Genomic DNA, 18,941 nt, shown 5'->3' with positions numbered 1-18,941 from the left:
TCCTCTGGTTTCAGTTTGCATTTCAGCCCCCTGCCAGAAATCATTCAGTGTGTAGCTTTGATTACAAGGACCTTGGGCCGGAGAATGGACTGCTTTCATTTTACATCTTTTCACCCCTAGTACCTAGTGTAGCCCCTAGCACTTGTTGAATGAATGAATGTTAACTTCATGCAAATTAATACTGGGAAGATTACATTAATTAATTAATACATACTGCAGTAATGGCCAGTGTGTAGGACTGTCTTCTACTGGAAGGACAGTGCTCACCAAAAAATACTATGAATTAAACTCCTGAATCCTAAGAGGACATCAACAAATCACTAGCCTGTCACATTTTTAAGGTTGTTAATGCATTGTAAGTTCATTACCAAAGGTCTTGGAGTATATTACATTGGAGGGGAGGGGTTAAGGATATTTTCGAAGAAAAAGGTGACAAAGAGAAAAATTAACTATTAAAATACTCTTTACAGATGAGAAATGGAGTCTAGAGAACTGCTTCAGGACCACAGAGCTAATTAGTGATTGAGTAAAAATAACAGATGAAATTTATATAATACTTACTATGTGCCAGGCATTGTATGAGCGCTATGCAAGTATCTGATTTAGTCCTCAAAACCATCTTGGGAGGTAGTTATCTTAATCCCCATTTTACAAATGAGAAAACTGAGGCAAATAGAGGATGTGACTTGCCCAGGATCACACAACTAGTAAGTAGAACTGAGAATAGGATTCAGTCTAGCACCCTTTCCGAAGAACCACAATGAATATATTTTTTTCTTCCTTCATGGGGTGTGCATTTTCTTTCGGGGGCAAGCAATAGGAGGTGGGGAAGCAATGTGCAGAGATTAACGAGAATCCCTCAACTAACCAAATAGATGCCGGTGCTCAGTACAAAATAATTCCATTCTGGCTTGGGGGTGGATTAAAGCTGGCCGACTCCCTGCGGTCTCATGAACGTGCTGATGCACAGACCAGTAAAGGATGAATGATTGAGAGTGCGTGGAGCAGAGAGAAGACCGGCTTCAGGAGCAAAGAAGGAGGGCCGTCTGGCCATACGTAGTCCAGAAAGGGGCAGGGAGGATCACGTGTTAAAAGAGGCGGAAGACTCCCAGGCTGGTAGAGGCAGTAGAACCCCGCAGCCCGTGTGGGTTGCCCCGCCCCCAAAGCACGGCCTTGAGCCTCTGCCCCGCCCACTCCCTCACGTTCTCTCCTCTTGGGCGTGGTTAGCCAATGGGAGGAAAGGGGGCGGTGTTCGGGACCTGCGGCTGCGGCTGCTGCCTGGGCTCTCGAGGGTGGCTGGGCCCGCCTGTTCCGCTGCCACCGTCGTGCGTGGTGCTGGGGCGACGGAGCTGTGTTTAATCCCTCCCTCCCTCGTCCCTCCTTTCTCCCCGCCTCCTGCTGCCGTCAGCCTCGGTGTCCCCGCGCGCCGGGGATCTCTGTGTCATAGCCGCCCCCTCAGCAAGGTGAGGTCCCGTGGGGAGATCGCGACTTGGGCTCTCTGGCTTCAGTCGCCCGGGGCCTGCCCCCCTGCGGCTTCCCGGGGCGGGTGTGCTGCGGGCCTGGCCCGGGAGGGGTGGAATGAATGAGGAGCCGGCCCTCGGAGTAGGCCGCACGGCCTGGGCAGCCCTGGGTCCTTCCTCGGGCCGGGGCGTGCGCACATGGGGTGGCAGGTTGGGGCTGGGGCATCACGAGGCTGGGGCCCAGGTGCAGGGCGTCTCAGGGGCCGGCCAGTGGGAGCGGGAATGGATGGGGAGGCGGACTGATGAAAAGGCCGAGGGCCCCGAGGGGAGCAGCTGCGCCCCTGGGGGTCGGAGGGAAGGAGCCAAGAGAGAGTGAGGTACTATCCTTCTTCCTCACTGAGCCCGGGGAGAGCGGCTCTCGAGCCGGCAGAGACGGGTCATGGAAGAGAGAACTCGACCTTTTTATATGAAAGCCTCAAATAAGTTACTCGAGACAGTTGTTGGTCCTAGTGAGCACCGGGTGCACCATCCTGTCCGAAGGCGAGGGAGCACACTGATCAGTCCTTGACTTGTGGAGTGATATGCATCGATTAGACCTTTTCCCAAGAAGTGAAACAGTAATGTATTGAATTTAGGGGATAGGATGCAGATAATAAGATTTGGAGCTTGAAGGTATCTAAGGTTCGCTCTGGGAGTAGAAATCTTTCCTCTGGGCATCAAGGGACGGAAGACACAAAGTTTGGGGGGGACTAAAAGCTTATTTTCATTAACTACACCATAGATTAGGAAGGTTTAGGTGTAGAGGTAAAAGTGCGTGCTGTTTCCTCCATATAATATACAAAATAATGTTAGGAATTTTCTTTAAAGAGGGGGTGCGTTATTAATAATTCTTTTTACGCTATGTTGTTTTTCGGCTCACTTACTAATAGATCAGGTTTGCAAGTAGCATAGTCAGCATGCTGGCCCGAGGGGGTTGTAGCTGAGTATTTAAGCCTGCCTTTCTAATGACTTCTCTGGAGTGTTGCAGTTAGAACAATCAGATCTCTTGAAAGGAATTTCTTTAGTAAACTATTTGCAGTTCTGTCATTATCCGAGTATTGTCGTTGTATTGCCTTTTTCTGTTTTTGTGATGACTTCCTACAAGATATTTTATAGATTTGGTAGAGTAACATTTGTTAAATTTTGATGTTGCAGATGCCCCCTAAAAAGGGAGGTGATGGAATTAAACCACATCCAATCATTGGAAGATTTGGGACTTCGCTGAAAATTGGAATTGTTGGATTACCAAATGTTGGGTAGGTGAACAGTGGACTTGACAAATTTTATTTACATCTTGTAAATCTTTACTTTTATGTTTTAATGTTATTAAAAATGAGTTTATAAATATATGTGTAAATATGTACCCTGCTTTTCAAACTTTAAAGCATCATATAAATGTTAGATATTATTATATATATATTAGATATATATATTAGATAGATAGATATATTAGATAATATATATTACATATATATATATTAGATGTTATTATATATATATATATTAGAGATACTAGGTGGTCCTACAGCTAGGCAGACAAGGATTCTGGTACTTATACTAAATATGCCACTGTGGATAAGTTATTTGACTACCAGGAAACTGACTTTAAGTTACTGTGAATGTTTTGACCCACAACTGATAGTTTTCCTCATCTAGGAGTCCCCTATACCAGGGAAAATCACATTCCCTATCCCTACTACATCTCAAAACTCAGAGAATAACTAAATTTATAGTTTTATTAGATACTAAGAGAAATCTGAGTAGTCTGTTTATTTTAAGAATTAAAGAATGGCTGTATTTGGATTTCTGCTTTTGTTCATGGGTGCTATCAAGACTTATTTTGGCTTGAGAAAAGTAACAGACCAGAGTATCAGTTTACATTTCAGCAGTTTGAATTGCTTAAAATACTATGTAAAACTATGCACACGAGTACATTTAGCTACAAATTGAGAGCCTTTTACAAAATGTATAGATACATTTTATATAATAGTTCTGGACTTGAAGTCAGGGAGACTTGGGTTCAAGCTCAGGACACTTACTAGTTGTGATCCTAGGCAAGTCCTTTAGCTCTCTTGCTTCAATTCTGCATCTGTAAAATGATAGGTTGGATTAGATGCCTTTTAATGTCTCTTCTTGCTTTAAATCTATTATCCTATGGACATTCAAACTACTCTTCCTAGTTATTCCCTAAAAACAGTTAAACAAAACTGCCTGATATGGTATTTGTGACTAAGAAGAGATTTATTTTTCCACATTAGGTCTCTGGTTTTTAACAGGAGAGATTTGTCTTTTAGCTTTGCTAATATGGTACCAATATTTTCTGTTGCATTTGACCTGAGTTTGGTATCTGTTAGTGTTTATATTATGCTTATCTCTTTACTGTAGAATTATAGGATCTTGGATTTAGACTAGAAGGAAGCTTTGAGATCACTTAGTCCAACTATTTCATTTTACAGATGAAGAAACTGAGAACCAGAGAGGTTAAATAATTTGCCCAAGGCAAATCCATAGTAAGCCAAAGACAAGGTTTCCTTTTGGTTCACTGAACTGTTACACCCCCTGTCTTAACTTGCTGCTCTTCTTCCTCACCACTCCTACTCACTACTTTCTCAAACCCTTGAAGCTGATTTTTAAATCCACCATTCTGTGAAATTGCTTTTGCCAGCACTCATCTTTTAATTGCTTGTGTATGTGTGTGTATCTATGTCTATTTGATAAATTGAGTTTTTCTGGTTAAAGAGGACTGGGAAAGACTTCTTTTAGAAGGTGAGTCTTTAAATGAAATTTGAAGCAAGTCAGGAGGTAGAGATAAGGAGGGTGAGTGGGGATCTGGGCTAATTTTTTAAAAGTCTTTAACAAGCATTTATTATGCACAGATTGTATGCTAAGGCATTGTATTAACCCTTGCCTTACAAGAAGGCAAAAACCAATTCCTGTTCTCTAGGAATTAATAATCTAATGTTAATAATAACAGACAAATGGCTATTTACAAACAGAATATTGTCCATTGGAGATAACTACAATGGGGGGGCACTAGCATTAAGGGGAAATTATAAAAGGCTTGTTGTAGAAGGTAAGTAGCTGGAACTTGAGGTAAGTTAGGGAAGTGAGGAGATAGAGATGAGCACTGAGAACATTGCAGGCATGGGGAACAACCAATGAAAATGTTCAGATTTGGGAGGAGTATCTTGTTTGAGAAACAACCAGGAGGCTAGGGTGATTGAATTGTACAGTATTTGGAAGGGAGTAAGGTGTAAGATGACTGGAAAGGGGCCATGTTATGAAAGGCTTAGAATGCCAACGGTTTTTATATTTTATACTTAACCCTGGAGGTGATAAGGAACCACTGGAATTTATTACTACTTAGCTATAAAATAAGAGGGCTTGACTAGTTGACCCTAAAGACTCTGTAACTCTAAATCTTATCATCCATGATCCCTGGATTTCCTTGACAGTGGTCTCTTTTGGGTTGTCAGGTGGGGAATTTCTTCATCTCTGAAATCTTTTAAATCATTCCTTACCCTCAAGTAATATTCATTATATTCATATACCATGGTTTGTTTAGCCATTCTCCAGTTGTGGACATATATGTCTTGTCTCTTACAATTGCTTAGATCTTTGGGAGATCAGGTTTCAGATTATTTTTCAAATTCCTATTAGTTTAGAGAACAAATCTTAGAACCCTAATCTGAAAGAGTATTGGGGGATGAGGAACCAAGAAACTTTCACTCCCCTTCCCTTGCCCCTTCCTCTTCTCCATCCCCATCTCCAAGTGTCATCTAAGTACTTATATCCCATCTGGTTCATTAGCCACCGATTAATTCACCATCTTTGTTATTTGTCCGATCTCTCATCCTGGCCTTCGTTCCCCTATATGGGTTTCCTTCTTTTATCAGAATCTAAGGCCTTTAGGACAGGAGCCATCTCACTTTAAAATAAGGAATCTAAGCCTTTAGCACAGAATATGCTACATAATAAATGCTTAATGAAAATTGTTTTATTCATTAATAATACAGGTAAGAAAACTGAAATCCAGGGAGGCTGAATGACTTGCCCAAGGTTGGATAATTATTAAGTTATTAATATTGAACAGTTATATTAGTTAGAGTAATAAGTTATTTAGCACTGTTGCATTTGATAACTTCCCTCTTACTTATCATATAGCTAATCAGTTACTTAGTCCTGTTGATTCTACATCTATATCATCTTTTGCATCTGCCCCTCTTCCCTGTTTCTACTATGTCCAACCTAGAAGAGGTGCTCATTATTTTCTCTTAAATTTTTAACCCAATAGTTACTGAGAAAAATTATATATGTATATGTGTTTGTATATATAAAAATTTAAAATATTTAGCTACCTGTATTAAATGAGCTTCTTATATTTTTACAATTAAAAATACCTATAATTTCTTATAGATGAAAACAGCTATTCTCACATATTTTAACAAATAGAAAAATACATGTATTACTTCCACATTGTGACTTTTCCCCATCACAGTTTTGATATAGCACAGAGATTGGCATAAGAAATTATATGGGAATTTTTTGGGAGTTTTGCAGAAGCCACCAATGACACATGAAGGCTAGCAGATGATATAGAAAAAGTTTAGAAACCCAATGCATAAAATATATGTATAGTATTGTATAATATCAACATAGTTTATTTTTTAATACCATAAATTTACACAATATTTTTTAAAGGTTAAAATATGTAGAATATTAGTTTTTGAAAAGAACATAAAAAACAAAAAAATTTTGCACAGATTTTCCAGGTAGTGGGGGTACCTCACTCCTAACCCCTGTGACTCTAACCCCCAAGATATGGAAGGGTTGTCTGTATATAGAATTTTAATGGAATTATATGTTTCTTGAACATAAAGGTAATTCACATGGATTGAGAAACCTTGAAAACAGAGGTCACCTGCTTTGTAAAGTTACTTTATAGTATCATGTGTATTATTAGACTTCATAATATTTACCATTTTGGAGAATTTCTCTGGCCTTTTTCAAGGCAGAAATGCCATTTATACCTACCATAATTCCTTTATTCACCTTGCTTATATTTAATGCTTAACAGTAATACTAATTATGCTTGATATTTTATTCTTGACTATGTACATTTGTCCAACCTAAAAATAAATATGGAAGAATATCCCATTTATTTTCTATACTATGTAAATGAAATGTAATGAGGCATAGTTAATAATATTATACTTACGTATACCCCAGACTACTGGGATATAGTAGATAGAATATTGGATTTGGAGTTGGGAAAACTTGGGTTCAAAACCTGTATCTTAATACAAATTGTGTGATCATGGGCAATTTGCTTCATCTTTCTGAACTTTATTTTCTTTTATGAAATGAGAATAATAATATCTGTGGGACCTACCTGACAGAACTTTTATGAAATGCAAATAGTATAATGCATTCAAAGTATTTCTTATATCACAAAATCATGTATGAATGCCAGTTATTGTTAATGTAGATTTCATTAAAAAAGGTAATTCAAGGCACAAAATATACATGTAATGAGTAAGTTAAGGTGTTTCTTTCAGAATTTGCTTTGCCATTACTGATTCCATGAATATTACATACAATTTTAAAGAAAATTGTGCAACCTTTAAAGGGCAGAGAGAAAATATTTATTTTTTGGGGTATAGTGATATTGGACAGAAGCATGTTTTAGATTACATTTATTATATTGATGATTTTTTTTTCATTGAGATTTTTATAGACATATATTTGGCTGAAATAAATTGACACTTTACTTTTCTGCCACTTTTTAAGCTTTTACTAATGGTTTTTAGGGGAGTCTAAATATATAAAAATGTCCTCATTCCACACAAGGCTATAACACTGCAGGCCTAGGGGCAAAACTTTCAAATTTTCCTTTGCTTTTGCAAGAAACTTTTCTTCTGTAATATATTTGAATAGATCAAAATGTCTTAACATGCCACTGAAGCCTACAGTAATAATCCTTTAGAGTTTTTCTTTTCTTTTTCTTTCTTCCTTATGCATCTTTTGTGTGTGTGTGCATGTGCTCACATGTGTGTGCCTACAAAGCTACTGGCAGATACAGATGGCATAGACTTAAAATAAAGGGTTAAGACATGGAGGTTTGTCTTTAAAATTCAGTTTGACTACATGTAGAATTTTTGTTGAATAAGATAAAGGCTGATTTTTTCTGTCTTACCATTTGACATTTTATACATTTTATTTTACTCTTAGATAAATACATTTCTTTTTTAAGGTTTATGATCTGAAGCCCTGGCTAATTACTATAATATGAACAAGAGATCAATGAGCCTATTAGGTGCCAGACACTGCAAGTTATACAGTCACAAAGAGTGAGACAATCTTATTCTCAAGGAGCCTATATTCGAACTCAGGAGACATACAAATATAAGAATGTACAGAATAAATAGGATACAACATAGTTAATTAGTGCAGGTTTGGGAGGATCATGAAAGGCTTCATTTAGAAGGTGCTGCTGAGCTGCCTCGAAGTTGAGAAGGACTCTGTGAGGAGGGAGTGTATTCTGTAATATTTATTGGGAAAGAATGGGGATACAAAGAACAGGGGATATGGAAGGTTTGTAGCAGGGGTATGGAGGAGTTGAAGGGAGAGAGGGAATATGGCTGCCAGTGAGGCAAAGGAGAGAGATGCCCCCTGCCAAGAGGCTGTTTTTGACCAAATGGGGGTGTCCAAGAAATGAACCACTTATGATAGCCTGTGGGGATGTCTTCTCACTGCATTGCTGCCGTAGTTGCCCCAGAGCAGGCTAAACATGGACCCTCCTGAGGGACAAGCCTTTCCCTTAACTTTGGTCACCCAGCAGGGGTCTGATAAGGACTGGTTATAATTTGATGTCTGAACTGAGATTCAGCTCCCTCTATGCCCCTGAAAAGATAGTCCACTTATCTGACTGCAATATTCTAATGAGAGAAATTTTAATAACCAGTTCAGATTGGAGAGGTATCAGGGAAAAGGGAAGAGGGAGGTCCCTAAATAAGATTGGAGTCTTTCTCAGCTTTGGAGCTGAGGCCAGGCCTCACAGGCTGGTGGAGGGTTTCTCCCTCTCCTGTCTACGCAATATCTGTGCTAGCTTTGTCACTTCCAAAATCTTAGCAGTAGACAGCAAGCAACAAGAACAGTTCTGACTTTCAGAGCTGATTGGGCCATCTTTCGGTCTCTTGGGGCTGAAGCGAGTAGAGGCACCTCAATCCTGAGACTCTGAACCAAAAGCCAAGCTCCTCCCACTACTCACGCCAGCAGGCAGGAAGTGCTCCTAGTCACAAGACCAACTGCCACTCCCAGTTGCCCCTTCCCCCACCAACTGTCAGTCTTGACAATTTCCTCTCTATTGATATTTCCACTGTTGCTTGTTCCAACACAGTGGCAGAAAGTTCAGAACTTGTTCTTGTTTCCTTCTCACAATCGTCCCCTTTTTTTGTTGTGACCTTCCCAAGGTCACTTATTTTTATTATAGTTACCAATTTACTAAATCTACTCTAAGGAATTCTATGCAGGAAAGTTTGGGTAAGGGTAGTTTTAGGGTTTTACAATATATTCAGTACAATCAATGTTTGAACAAAACTATTACAAAGAAATTTGAATCTTAGTGCTAATACAACTTACTCTTGCTAAGTTAACTAAAACAAATAGTTTTCATATTTATATATATATTATTTGCAGAGTATCTTATCTATATATATTTCCATTAAACACAATTTCAGCATCAGCTTTACAATAAACAATTAAAAGTTTACTATCTGCAAATGCAGTTCCTATGTATAACTAATTGTCTGCTATGTTTAACTTAACTTACTCCTAATCTATTCCCTACTTATTATAACTATTATCTAAGTCTCTAGTCTAATCTATAAACTAATCTTATGTACAACATATATACATGCTATGTTAAGTATTTACACTCTATCACTATATTACTAACCTAATTACAGTATATACATTATTTATAGAGATTATTTACATATAATACAATAATATAAATTGTTCCACATCCTGGTCAAATAGGAATATCTACTGATCTTTCTATTTGCCCAAGATCTTATGGAATTAACTATATGCATATTTATATTTTGCATCAATATACAGTCAGATACTTGTTTATTTAAACAAGGTCTCCCAGTATGTCAGTTTGTGATTTTGTGTTTTGTGTCTGATAGTGTTGTGTTGAATTAATACTTACCAATTTTCTTCAGATTTCCACTTCTCTTGTTGACTGATGGATCTCTTCTTTCTTCCAAATTATGTAGTGATGCATGCTATTTCCCTAATATGTAAAATTACTTTTGTTTTATTATTTCAACACACTCAGTCTTAAATATGTCTCATTTTCCATCTGTCCTCTTCTTATATAAACAAATTTACAAAGTTCAGTCTTAGCTGTTCACTTCAGCTTTTTTCTTTGTTTCTTCTTGCTAGTAGCTATTAAACAAATTTACAAAGATCAAAGTTTTAGCTGTCCATTTCAGCTTTTCCTCTTTGTTTCTTCCCTATAGCAGCTTTTCTTTTTTTTTCACCCTGAGTGATATATTTTTATTTTTTTTAGAAGCTTACATTTTAATGAGGGACAGCATTTATAAGACAGAACATACAAAGGAAATACAGAATAGATGGAAAGTAACCTTTGAACAAGTGTTCTTAACTTTTTTGTGAGAACTAAACACTTTTATTTTATTTTTTATTTATTTTTAAATTTTTTAAATTTAATTTTTTAGCATTTTTTTAAATTTTAAATAATATTTTATTTGATCATTTCCAAGCATTATTCATTAAAGACAAAGATCATTTTCTTTTCCTCCCCCCACCCCCTAAAGTCGACGTGTGATTTCACAGGGTATCACATGTGTTCTTGATTCGAACCCATTGCCATGTTGTTAGTATTTGCATTAGAGTGTTCATTTAGAGTCTCTCCTCTGTCATGTCCCCTCAACCGCTGTAGTCAGGCAGTTGTTTTTCCTCGGTGTTTCTACTCCCACAGTTTCTCCTCTGGTTATGGAAAGTGTTTTTCTCCTAGATCCCTGCAGATTGTTCAGGGACATTACACCTCCACTAATGGAGAAGTCCATTACGTTCGATTATACCACAGTGTATTAGTCTCTGTGTACAATGTTCTCCTGGTTCTGCTCCTTTCCCTCTGCATCACTTCCTGGAGATTGTTCCAGTCTCCATGGAATTCCTCCACTTTATTGTTCCTTTTAGCACAATAGTATTCCATCACCAACATATACCACAATTTATTCAGCCATTCCCCAATTGATGGGCATCTCCTCGTTTTCCAATTTTTGGCCACCACAAAGAGCACAGCTATGAATATTCTTGTACAAGTCTTTTCCCCATTATCTCTTTGGAGTACAAACCCAGCAGTGGTTTGATCCAGGCTGGATCAAAGGGTAGACTTTCTTTTATCGCTCTTTGGGCACAGTTCCAAATTGCCCTCCAGAATGGTTGGATCAGTTCACAACTCCACCAGCAATGAATTAATGTCCCTACTTTGCCACATCCCCTCCAGCTTTCACTGCTTTCCATAGCTGTCATGTTAGCCAATCTGCTAGGTGTGAGGTGATACCTCAGAGTTGTTTTCATTTGCATCTCTCTGATTATAAGAGATTTAGAACACTTCTTCATGTGCTTATTAATAGTTTTGATTTCTTTATCTGAAAACTGCCTATCCATGTCCCTTGCCCATTTATCAATTGGAGAATGGCTTGATTTTTTGTTCAATTGATTTAGCTCTTTATAAATTTGAGTAATTAAACCTTTGTCAGAGGTTTCTATGAAGAATTTTTTCCCCAATTTGTTGTTTCCCTTCTGATTTTAGTTACATTGGTTTTGTTTGTACAAAAACTTTTTAATTTGATGTAGTCGAAATTATTTATTTTACATTTTGTGACTCTTTCTATGCCTTGCTTGGTTTTAAAGTCTTTCCCCTCCCAAAGGTCTGACATGTATATTATTCTGTGTTTACCCAATTTACTTATGGTTTCCTTCTTTATGTTTAAGTCATTCACCCATTTTGAATTTATCTTGGTGTAGGGTGTGAGGTGTTGATCAATTCCTAATCTCTCCCACACTGTCTTCCAATTTTCCCAGCAGTTTTTATGGAATAGTGGATTTTTGTCCCCAAAGCTGGGATCTTTGGGTTTATTGTATACTGTCTTGCTGAGGTCACTTGCCCCCAGTCTATTCCACTGATCCTCCTTTCTGTCTCTTAGCCAGTACCAAATTGTTTTGATGACTGTTGCTTTGTAATATAGTTTGAGGTCTGGGACTGCAAGGCCCCCATCATTTGTGTTTTTTTTCATTATTTCCCTGGATATCCTTGATCCTTTGTTATTCCAAATGAACTTTGTTATGGTTTTTTCTAAATCAGTAAAGAAATTTTTTGGGAGTTCAATGGGTATGGCACTAAATAGATAAATAAGTTTGGGTAGGATGTTCATTTTTATTATATTGGCTCATCCTATCCATGAGCAGTTAATGTTTTTCCAATTGCTCAAGTCTAGTTTTAGTTGTGTGGAGAGTGTTTTGTAGTTGTGTTTATATAGTTCCTGTATTTGTCTCAGGAGATAGATTCCTAGGTATTTTATTTTGTCTAAGGTGATTTTGAATGGGATTTCTCTTTCTAGTTTTTGCTGCTGAGCTGTGTTGGAGATATATAGAAATGCTGATGACTTATGCGGGTTTATTTTGTATCCTGCAACTTTGCTAAAGTTGTTGATTATTTCAATTAGCTTTTTGGTTGAATCTCTTTTCTTTAAGTAGACCATCATGTCATCTGCAAAAGAGCGATAACTTGGTCTCCTCCTTGCTTATTTTGATGCCTTCTATTTCTTTTTCTTCTCTAATTGCTACTGCTAGTGTACAATGTCAAATAGTAGAGATGATAATGGGCATCCTTGTTTCACTCCTGATCTTATTGGGAATGCATCTAGTTTATCCCCATTGCAGATGATATTAGCTGATGGTTTTAGATATATACTGTTTATTATTTTTAGGAACGATCCTTCTATTCCTATGCTTTCTAGTGTTTTTAATAGGAATGGTTGTATTTTATCAAAGGTTTTTTCTGCATCTATTGAGATAATCATGTGGTTCTTGTTGGTTTGCTTGTTGATGTGGTCAATTATGTGGATGGTTTTCCTAATACTGAACCAACCCTGCGTCCCTGGTACAAATCGTACTTGATCATGGTGGATGACCCTTCTGATCACTTGCTGGAGTCTTTTTGCTAGTATCCTATTTAAGATTTTTGCGTCTATATTCATTAGGGAGATTGGTCTATAATTTTCTTTCTTTGTTTTTGACCTGCCTGGTTTTGGAATCAGTACCATGTTTGTGTCATAAAAGGAGTTTGATAGAACTCCCTCTTTGCTTATTATGTCAAATAGTTTGTATAGTATTGGAATTAACTGTTCTCTGAATATTTGATAGAATTCACTTGTGAATCCGTCGGGCCCTGGGGATTTTTTCTTAGGGAGTTCTTTGATGGCCTGTTGGATTTCATTTTCTGATATGGGATTATTTAAGAATTCTATTTCTTCTTCTGTTAGTCTAGGCAGTTTGTATTTTTGTATATATTCATCCATATCACTTAAATTGGTATACTTATTGCCATATAATTGGGCAAAGTAATTTTTAATGATTGCCTTAATTTCCTCTTCCTCAGAGGTGATGTCCCCCTTTTCCTCTTTGATGCTGTTGATTTGCTTTTCTTCTTTCCTTTTTTAGATTGACCAGTACTTTGTCTATTTTGTTTGTTTTTTCAAAGTACCAGCTTCTTGTCTGATTTATTAAATCAATAGTTCTATCACTTTCGATTTTATTAATTTCTCCCTAATTTTTAAGATATCTAGTTTTGTTTTCTGCTGGGGGGTTTTAATTTGATCGCTTTCGAGTTTTTTTATTTGCATTTCCAACTGATTGATCTATGCTCTCCCTAGTTTGTTAATATATGCACTCAGGGATATGAATTTACCTCTGATTACTGCTTTGGCTGCATCCCAAAAGGTTTGAAAGGATGTCTCACCGTTGCCATTTTCCTCGATGAAATTATTAATTGTTTCTGTGATTTCTTCTCTAAACAATTTTGGAGTATCATATTGTTTAATTTCCAATTAGTTTTTGATTTGGTTTTCCACGTACATTACTGATCATTATTTTTATTGCCTTGTGATCTGAAAAGGCTGCATTTATTATTTCTGCTTTTATATGCCATGTTTCTGTGACCTAGTGTATGGTCATTCTTTGTGAATGTGCCATGTGGTGCTGAGAAGAAGGTGTATTCCTTTTTGTCCCTATTTATTTTTCTCCATATGTCTATTAATTCTAATTTTTCTAAGATTTCATTCACTTCTTTTACCTCTTTCTTATTTATTTTTTGATTTGATTTATCTAAATTTGATAATGGTTGGTTTAAGTCTCCCACTAATATGGTTTTACTGTCTATTTCTTCCTTCAATTCTCCTAGTTTCTCCATTAGAAATTTGGGTGCTATATTATTTGGTGCATATATGTTGATTAGTGATATTTCCTCATTATCTAAAGTCCCTTTTAACAGAATGTAATTACCTTCCCAATCCCTTTTAATCAGGTCTATTTTTGCTTTGGCTTTATCAGATATCATGATTGCAACTCCTGCCTTCTTTCTGTCAGTTGAGGCCCAGAAGGTCTTACTCCATCCCTTAATTCTGACCTTTTTTGGGTGTCTACCTGCCTCATGTGTGTTTCTTGGAGACAACATATGGTAGGGTTTTGGATTCTAATCCATTCTGCTATTCGTCTACGTTTTATGGGTGAGTTCATCCCATTCATGTTCAAAGTTATGATTGTCACTTGTGGACTCCCTGGCATTTTGATATCCTTCCCTAATTCTAACCTTTCTTCTTCAGCTCTAACTTTTTAATCCAGTGATTTATTTTAAATCAGTCCCCCTTGTCCCCTCCCTTGATATATTTCCCTTTCTAGCCCCTCCTTTTTTGTTCCCTCCCCCACCCTCCTCTTTTTCCCTCCCTTTTTTATGTTCCCTCCCCCCCTACCCCTCTTGGTTTTCCCTTCTCCCTACCCTTGTTGGGTAAGATAGAATTCAAGATCCCAATGGATCTGGATGTTCTTCCCTCTCAGAGTCGATTTCCCTGAGAGTAAGGTTTAAGTAAAAACTCTCTTACTCTCCTTCTTATAGGAATTTTCTTCCCCTCCCCTTCCCGTGTGAATCTTTGGGTGAGAAAGATCATTCTATTTGGTCTTTCTTTTCCCCCTATTTACATATTATATTTCCCCCACACATTAATATACATAGATTGATATAAATATAGTCCTTATAGAAGAGAGTTTGAATAAAAGAAAAAGATAACATTTTTCTCCTTTTCCCTTTCCTTCATATTTACCTTTTCAGGTATCCCATGCTCTTTGTTTTTCAATATCAAACTTTCCACAGAGCTCTGGTCTTTTCTTTGCAAAAACTTGGAAATCTTCTATTTTGTTGAATGCCCATACTTTCCCTTGGAAGTATATAGTCAGTTTTGATGGGTAGCTGATTCTTGGTTGAAGGCCCAGCTCTCTTGCATTTCTGAAAATCATGTTCAATGCCTTACGGTCATTCAGAGTGGAACTTGCAAGGTCTTGTGTGACCCTGATTGACATTCCTTTATATCTAAATTGTCTTTTTCTGGCTTCTTATAAGATTTTTTCTTTTGCTTGAAAGCTTTGGAATTTGGCAATTACATTCCTGGGAGTTGTCTTTTGGGGATTTAGTGTAGAGGGTGTTCTGTGAGTTCTTTCAGTGGCTGTATTGCCCCCTTGTTCTAGAATCTCTGGGTAATTTTCTTTGATTATCTCTTGTATTAGGATGTTGAGTTTGCTGTTTATTTCTGGCTTTTCTGGTAGTACAATTATTCTTAAATTGTCTCTTCTCCCTCTGTTTTCCAAGTCTATGACGTTGTCGGTGAGATATTTTATGTTCTCTTCTAATTTCTTGGTCTTTTGGGTTTGCTTTATTAATTTTTGCTCGTTTTCTTCCAGTTGACTGATTCTAACTTTTAAAGCCTGGTTTTCATTTTTAGTTTGGTCAAACTGGTTTTGTAGATGCATGAATTTCTTTTGCATTATTTCCCACTTTTCCTCCCAGAAGGCTTCCATCTTTTTGATCCATTCTGATTCAAATTCTTCATGGGTTTGTGGAGAGTTTCCGTTTCTTTTGGAAGGTTTCGGAGCATTTGCTTGTGTTTCCTCTTCTATCTCCTCTGTATTTTGTATTTTTGCTCCATAAAATGTGTCCAAAGTCGCCCCCTTCTTCTTGTTTTTCTTGGAGTGTTGAGGCTTTTCTGTGCTGTTTGCCATCTCTATCTGAGTGGGGAGGTCTAGCTTTTCTTATCTCTGTCTGGTGTTCAGAGACTTTAGCCCCAGGCAAATTGTCCGTTTGTGGGTGTTAACTGCTCTCAGTTTCCTTCCGATGCTTCTTCGTTGCCTTATTCCCACGCTCTGAGCCTGGCTTTGCACTGTCCCTGAGGTATCTCAGAGCCTTTGTGGGCCAGAGAGGCCTGCACTCTGAGGGGGGAGGGGCCGAGGCTTTCTGGAGCTCTGAGGGCTCCTGGTAGCATTAACTTCAGTTGGGTTGGATTGAGTGTGTCTTAAGGCAGGGACCTTCCCTGAGACGGGGATGGAAGGATCCAGCTAGGGGGCTACAGGCTCCCCTCTGTCTCTCTCTGTTTTCCGGCTCTCTGGGTGCCCCTGTGACTGGCTCAGGTTGTTTTCAGGATGTGGCCTTCTGAATAGCTGGCCCTTAGGGTTACTGTTGTTTTAGAAGAGCCTGCACTCTGAGGGGGGAGGGGCCATGGCTTCCTGGAGCTCTGAGGACTCCTGATAGGATTTACTTCCCCTGGGTTGGATTGAGTGTGTCTTAAAGCCGGGACCTTCTCTGAGACTTGGACGGAAGGATCCAGCCAGGGGGCTACAGGCTCCCCTCTGTCTCTCTCTGTTTCCCTGCTGTCTGGGTGCCCCTGCGACTGGCTCAGGTTGTTTTCAGGGTGTGGCCTTCAGAATATCTGGCCCTGGGGTCCTTTTGCTGGCTCTTAGGTTCCCGCTGCTGCCTCGGACTCAGTGCTCTGGGTTGGTGGGGGGATGGGTCCTGGGACCTTCCTTCTGCCTATCTCTTAGATCCGAGTGATCTCGGGTTCTGGCTTTTGGTGGGGGGCTGTACCTTTTTTTGATCCAGGTCCAGGAGGAGGGTTCCCGGGATCTATCCTGTTGTTTGTTTTGAATTTCGGTGTCCTACGAGCATACAGTTTGAGATCGGTAAGGAAGGGGTCTCGGGAGATTTGAACTTTAGCTCTCTCTAAGCCGCCATCTTGACTGGAACTCTCAGCAGCTTTTCTTGATGCTTTTCCTCTGGGCTGGTTTAAAATCTTTTCCTCTGGGCTGGAACGTTGTCTTCTCGCTGTGGTTTGCTTGGCTACTGGGATCTTGTTGTCTTGAACATTATGTGTCACTATTATTTCTTTGTGGTATACTTTTTATGTTAATCAGTTTTTTTTTCATTTCTTAGCACTATCTTTTGTCTAATTATCTTCTATGTCTGTTACAGTGATGTTGAATTTTTCTGGCTTTATGTGGGAACAGTGGAACCATGCGTCTTTCCCAGCAATTTTTATAGCTGTTGGGGTAGTAAGCAATACTTTATATGGTCCAGTCCATTTTATGTCTGTAGGAAATTTTCTATTGAAATTTTTTAAGTATACTATGTCTCCTGTTTGATGTTGTGCAAATTGTAATCCAGGGGTAGTGTTTGTTGTATCAAGCCCATTTCATGCAACACTGCTATTCTTGTTTGTAAAGTTTGTATATATTTTGTTAATTGACAGTCCACATCTATCATTGCAATGTAAGCTAGTTTACAAGTCCTTCCTTGCCAAATTGCATGTCCATATAGCATCTCAAATGGAGAGATGTGCAGATCTCCACTGGGTCGTATTCTAAGATGGAACAGAACTAATGGCAGAATGTCCATTTTTGTTGTGTTTCTGCACAAAATTTTCCTATCAATGTTTTGATGTCTTTATTTAATCTCTCCACTTCCCCTGAACTTTGGGGATGATATGGTGTGTGGGATGTTGCTTGTATTCCTAGGTGTTTATAAATTTCATTTAATATTGATTGAGTAAAGTGACTTCCATGGTCTGAGTCCAATTTTGAAGGAATCCCATATCCCAAATTATTGCGGGAGTGGGAGAAACCCTCCACCAGACTGTGAGGCCTGGCCTCAGCTCCAAAGCTGAGAAAGACTCCAATCTTATTTAGGGACCTCCATCTTCCCTTTTCCCTGATACCTCTCCAATCTGAACTGGTTATTAAAATTTCTCTCATTAGAATATTGCAGTCAGATAAGTGGACTATCTTTTCAGGGGCATAGAGGGAGCTGAATCTCAGTTCAGACATCAAATTATAACCAGTCCTTATCAGACCCCTGCTGGGCGACCAAAGTTAAGGGAAAGACTTGTCCCTCAGGAGGGTCCGTGTTTAGCCTGCTCTGGGGCAACTACGGCAGCAATGCAGTGAGAAGACATCCCCACAGGCTATCATAAGTGGTTCATTTCTTGGACACCCCCATTTGGTTAAAAACAGCCTCTTGGCAGGGGGCATCTCTCTCCTTCACCTCACTGGCAGCCATATTCCCTCTCTCCCTTCAACTCCTCCATACCCCTGCTACAAACCTTCCATATCCCCTGTTCTTCATATCCCCGTTCTTTCACAATAAATATTACAATTCTAAGTTGGGGAGAGGGAGGGCAGCAGCATTGGTCAGGTCAGGGGCATAGAACAGTAGTAATGTATGATATTATGGTGTTATATTTTGGGAAAGGTTTTAAAAACTAAACATAATAGTTTATATTTTATCCTTGAGGCCATAGGAAATCACTGATGTTGATTGAGTTGGGAAGTGAACATGATCAGGCCTTTGCTTAGGAAAAATTACTTTGGCAGCTTTGTGGGAGATTGATTGGAGGGTAGAGCCATTTGAGACAGGGAGACTAATTAGGAAGACCTCAACTTTGGGTAGAGAGAAGGTGTTGGAAATACAAGGTATAAGTTGGATAAAACTAACTAATTAACTGAGGAGATTTGGCAACTGTTGCCTATGTGGAGTGAGGAAAAGTCAAGGGTTGAGTATAATGCTATGTTTCTGAATCTGAGATACTGGCAGAATGGTGTTACCTTTGACAGAAATAGGGAAGGCTGGGAGAAGGTATGTTTTGGGGAAAAGATGAGTTAAGGTTGGACATGTTGAACTTGAGTTATCACTGATCCATTCATTTTGAAATGCAGTATGCATTTGGTGATTCAGACTTAAAAATTCAGAGATTTCAGTCCATTTTGAAGGCCAAGAATAGGTTTGGAAGGAGTGAGACATAAGGGAAG

General features: G+C 38.6%; 1 protein-coding gene across 1 annotated transcript in view; it reads left to right on the top strand.

The window, feature by feature from the left end:
* The first annotated feature begins 1,183 nt into the window (after window positions 1-1,183).
* Window positions 1,184-18,941, top strand: part of OLA1 (Obg like ATPase 1) — a 294,330-nt gene continuing 276,572 nt past the window's right edge. The window contains exons 1-2 of the mRNA XM_001368195.5: window positions 1,184-1,463; window positions 2,655-2,755. Of these exons, the coding sequence (XP_001368232.1) occupies window positions 2,655-2,755 (101 nt within the window). The 5' untranslated portion in view covers window positions 1,184-1,463. The remainder of the gene's footprint in view (window positions 1,464-2,654; window positions 2,756-18,941) is intronic.

Source organism: Monodelphis domestica, chromosome 4 (genome assembly GCF_027887165.1).
Source record: "Monodelphis domestica isolate mMonDom1 chromosome 4, mMonDom1.pri, whole genome shotgun sequence".
Taxonomy (NCBI): Eukaryota; Metazoa; Chordata; class Mammalia; order Didelphimorphia; family Didelphidae; genus Monodelphis; species Monodelphis domestica.
Note: the sequence above shows the minus strand (reverse complement) of the source record. Positions and strands in the feature narration are given on the sequence as shown.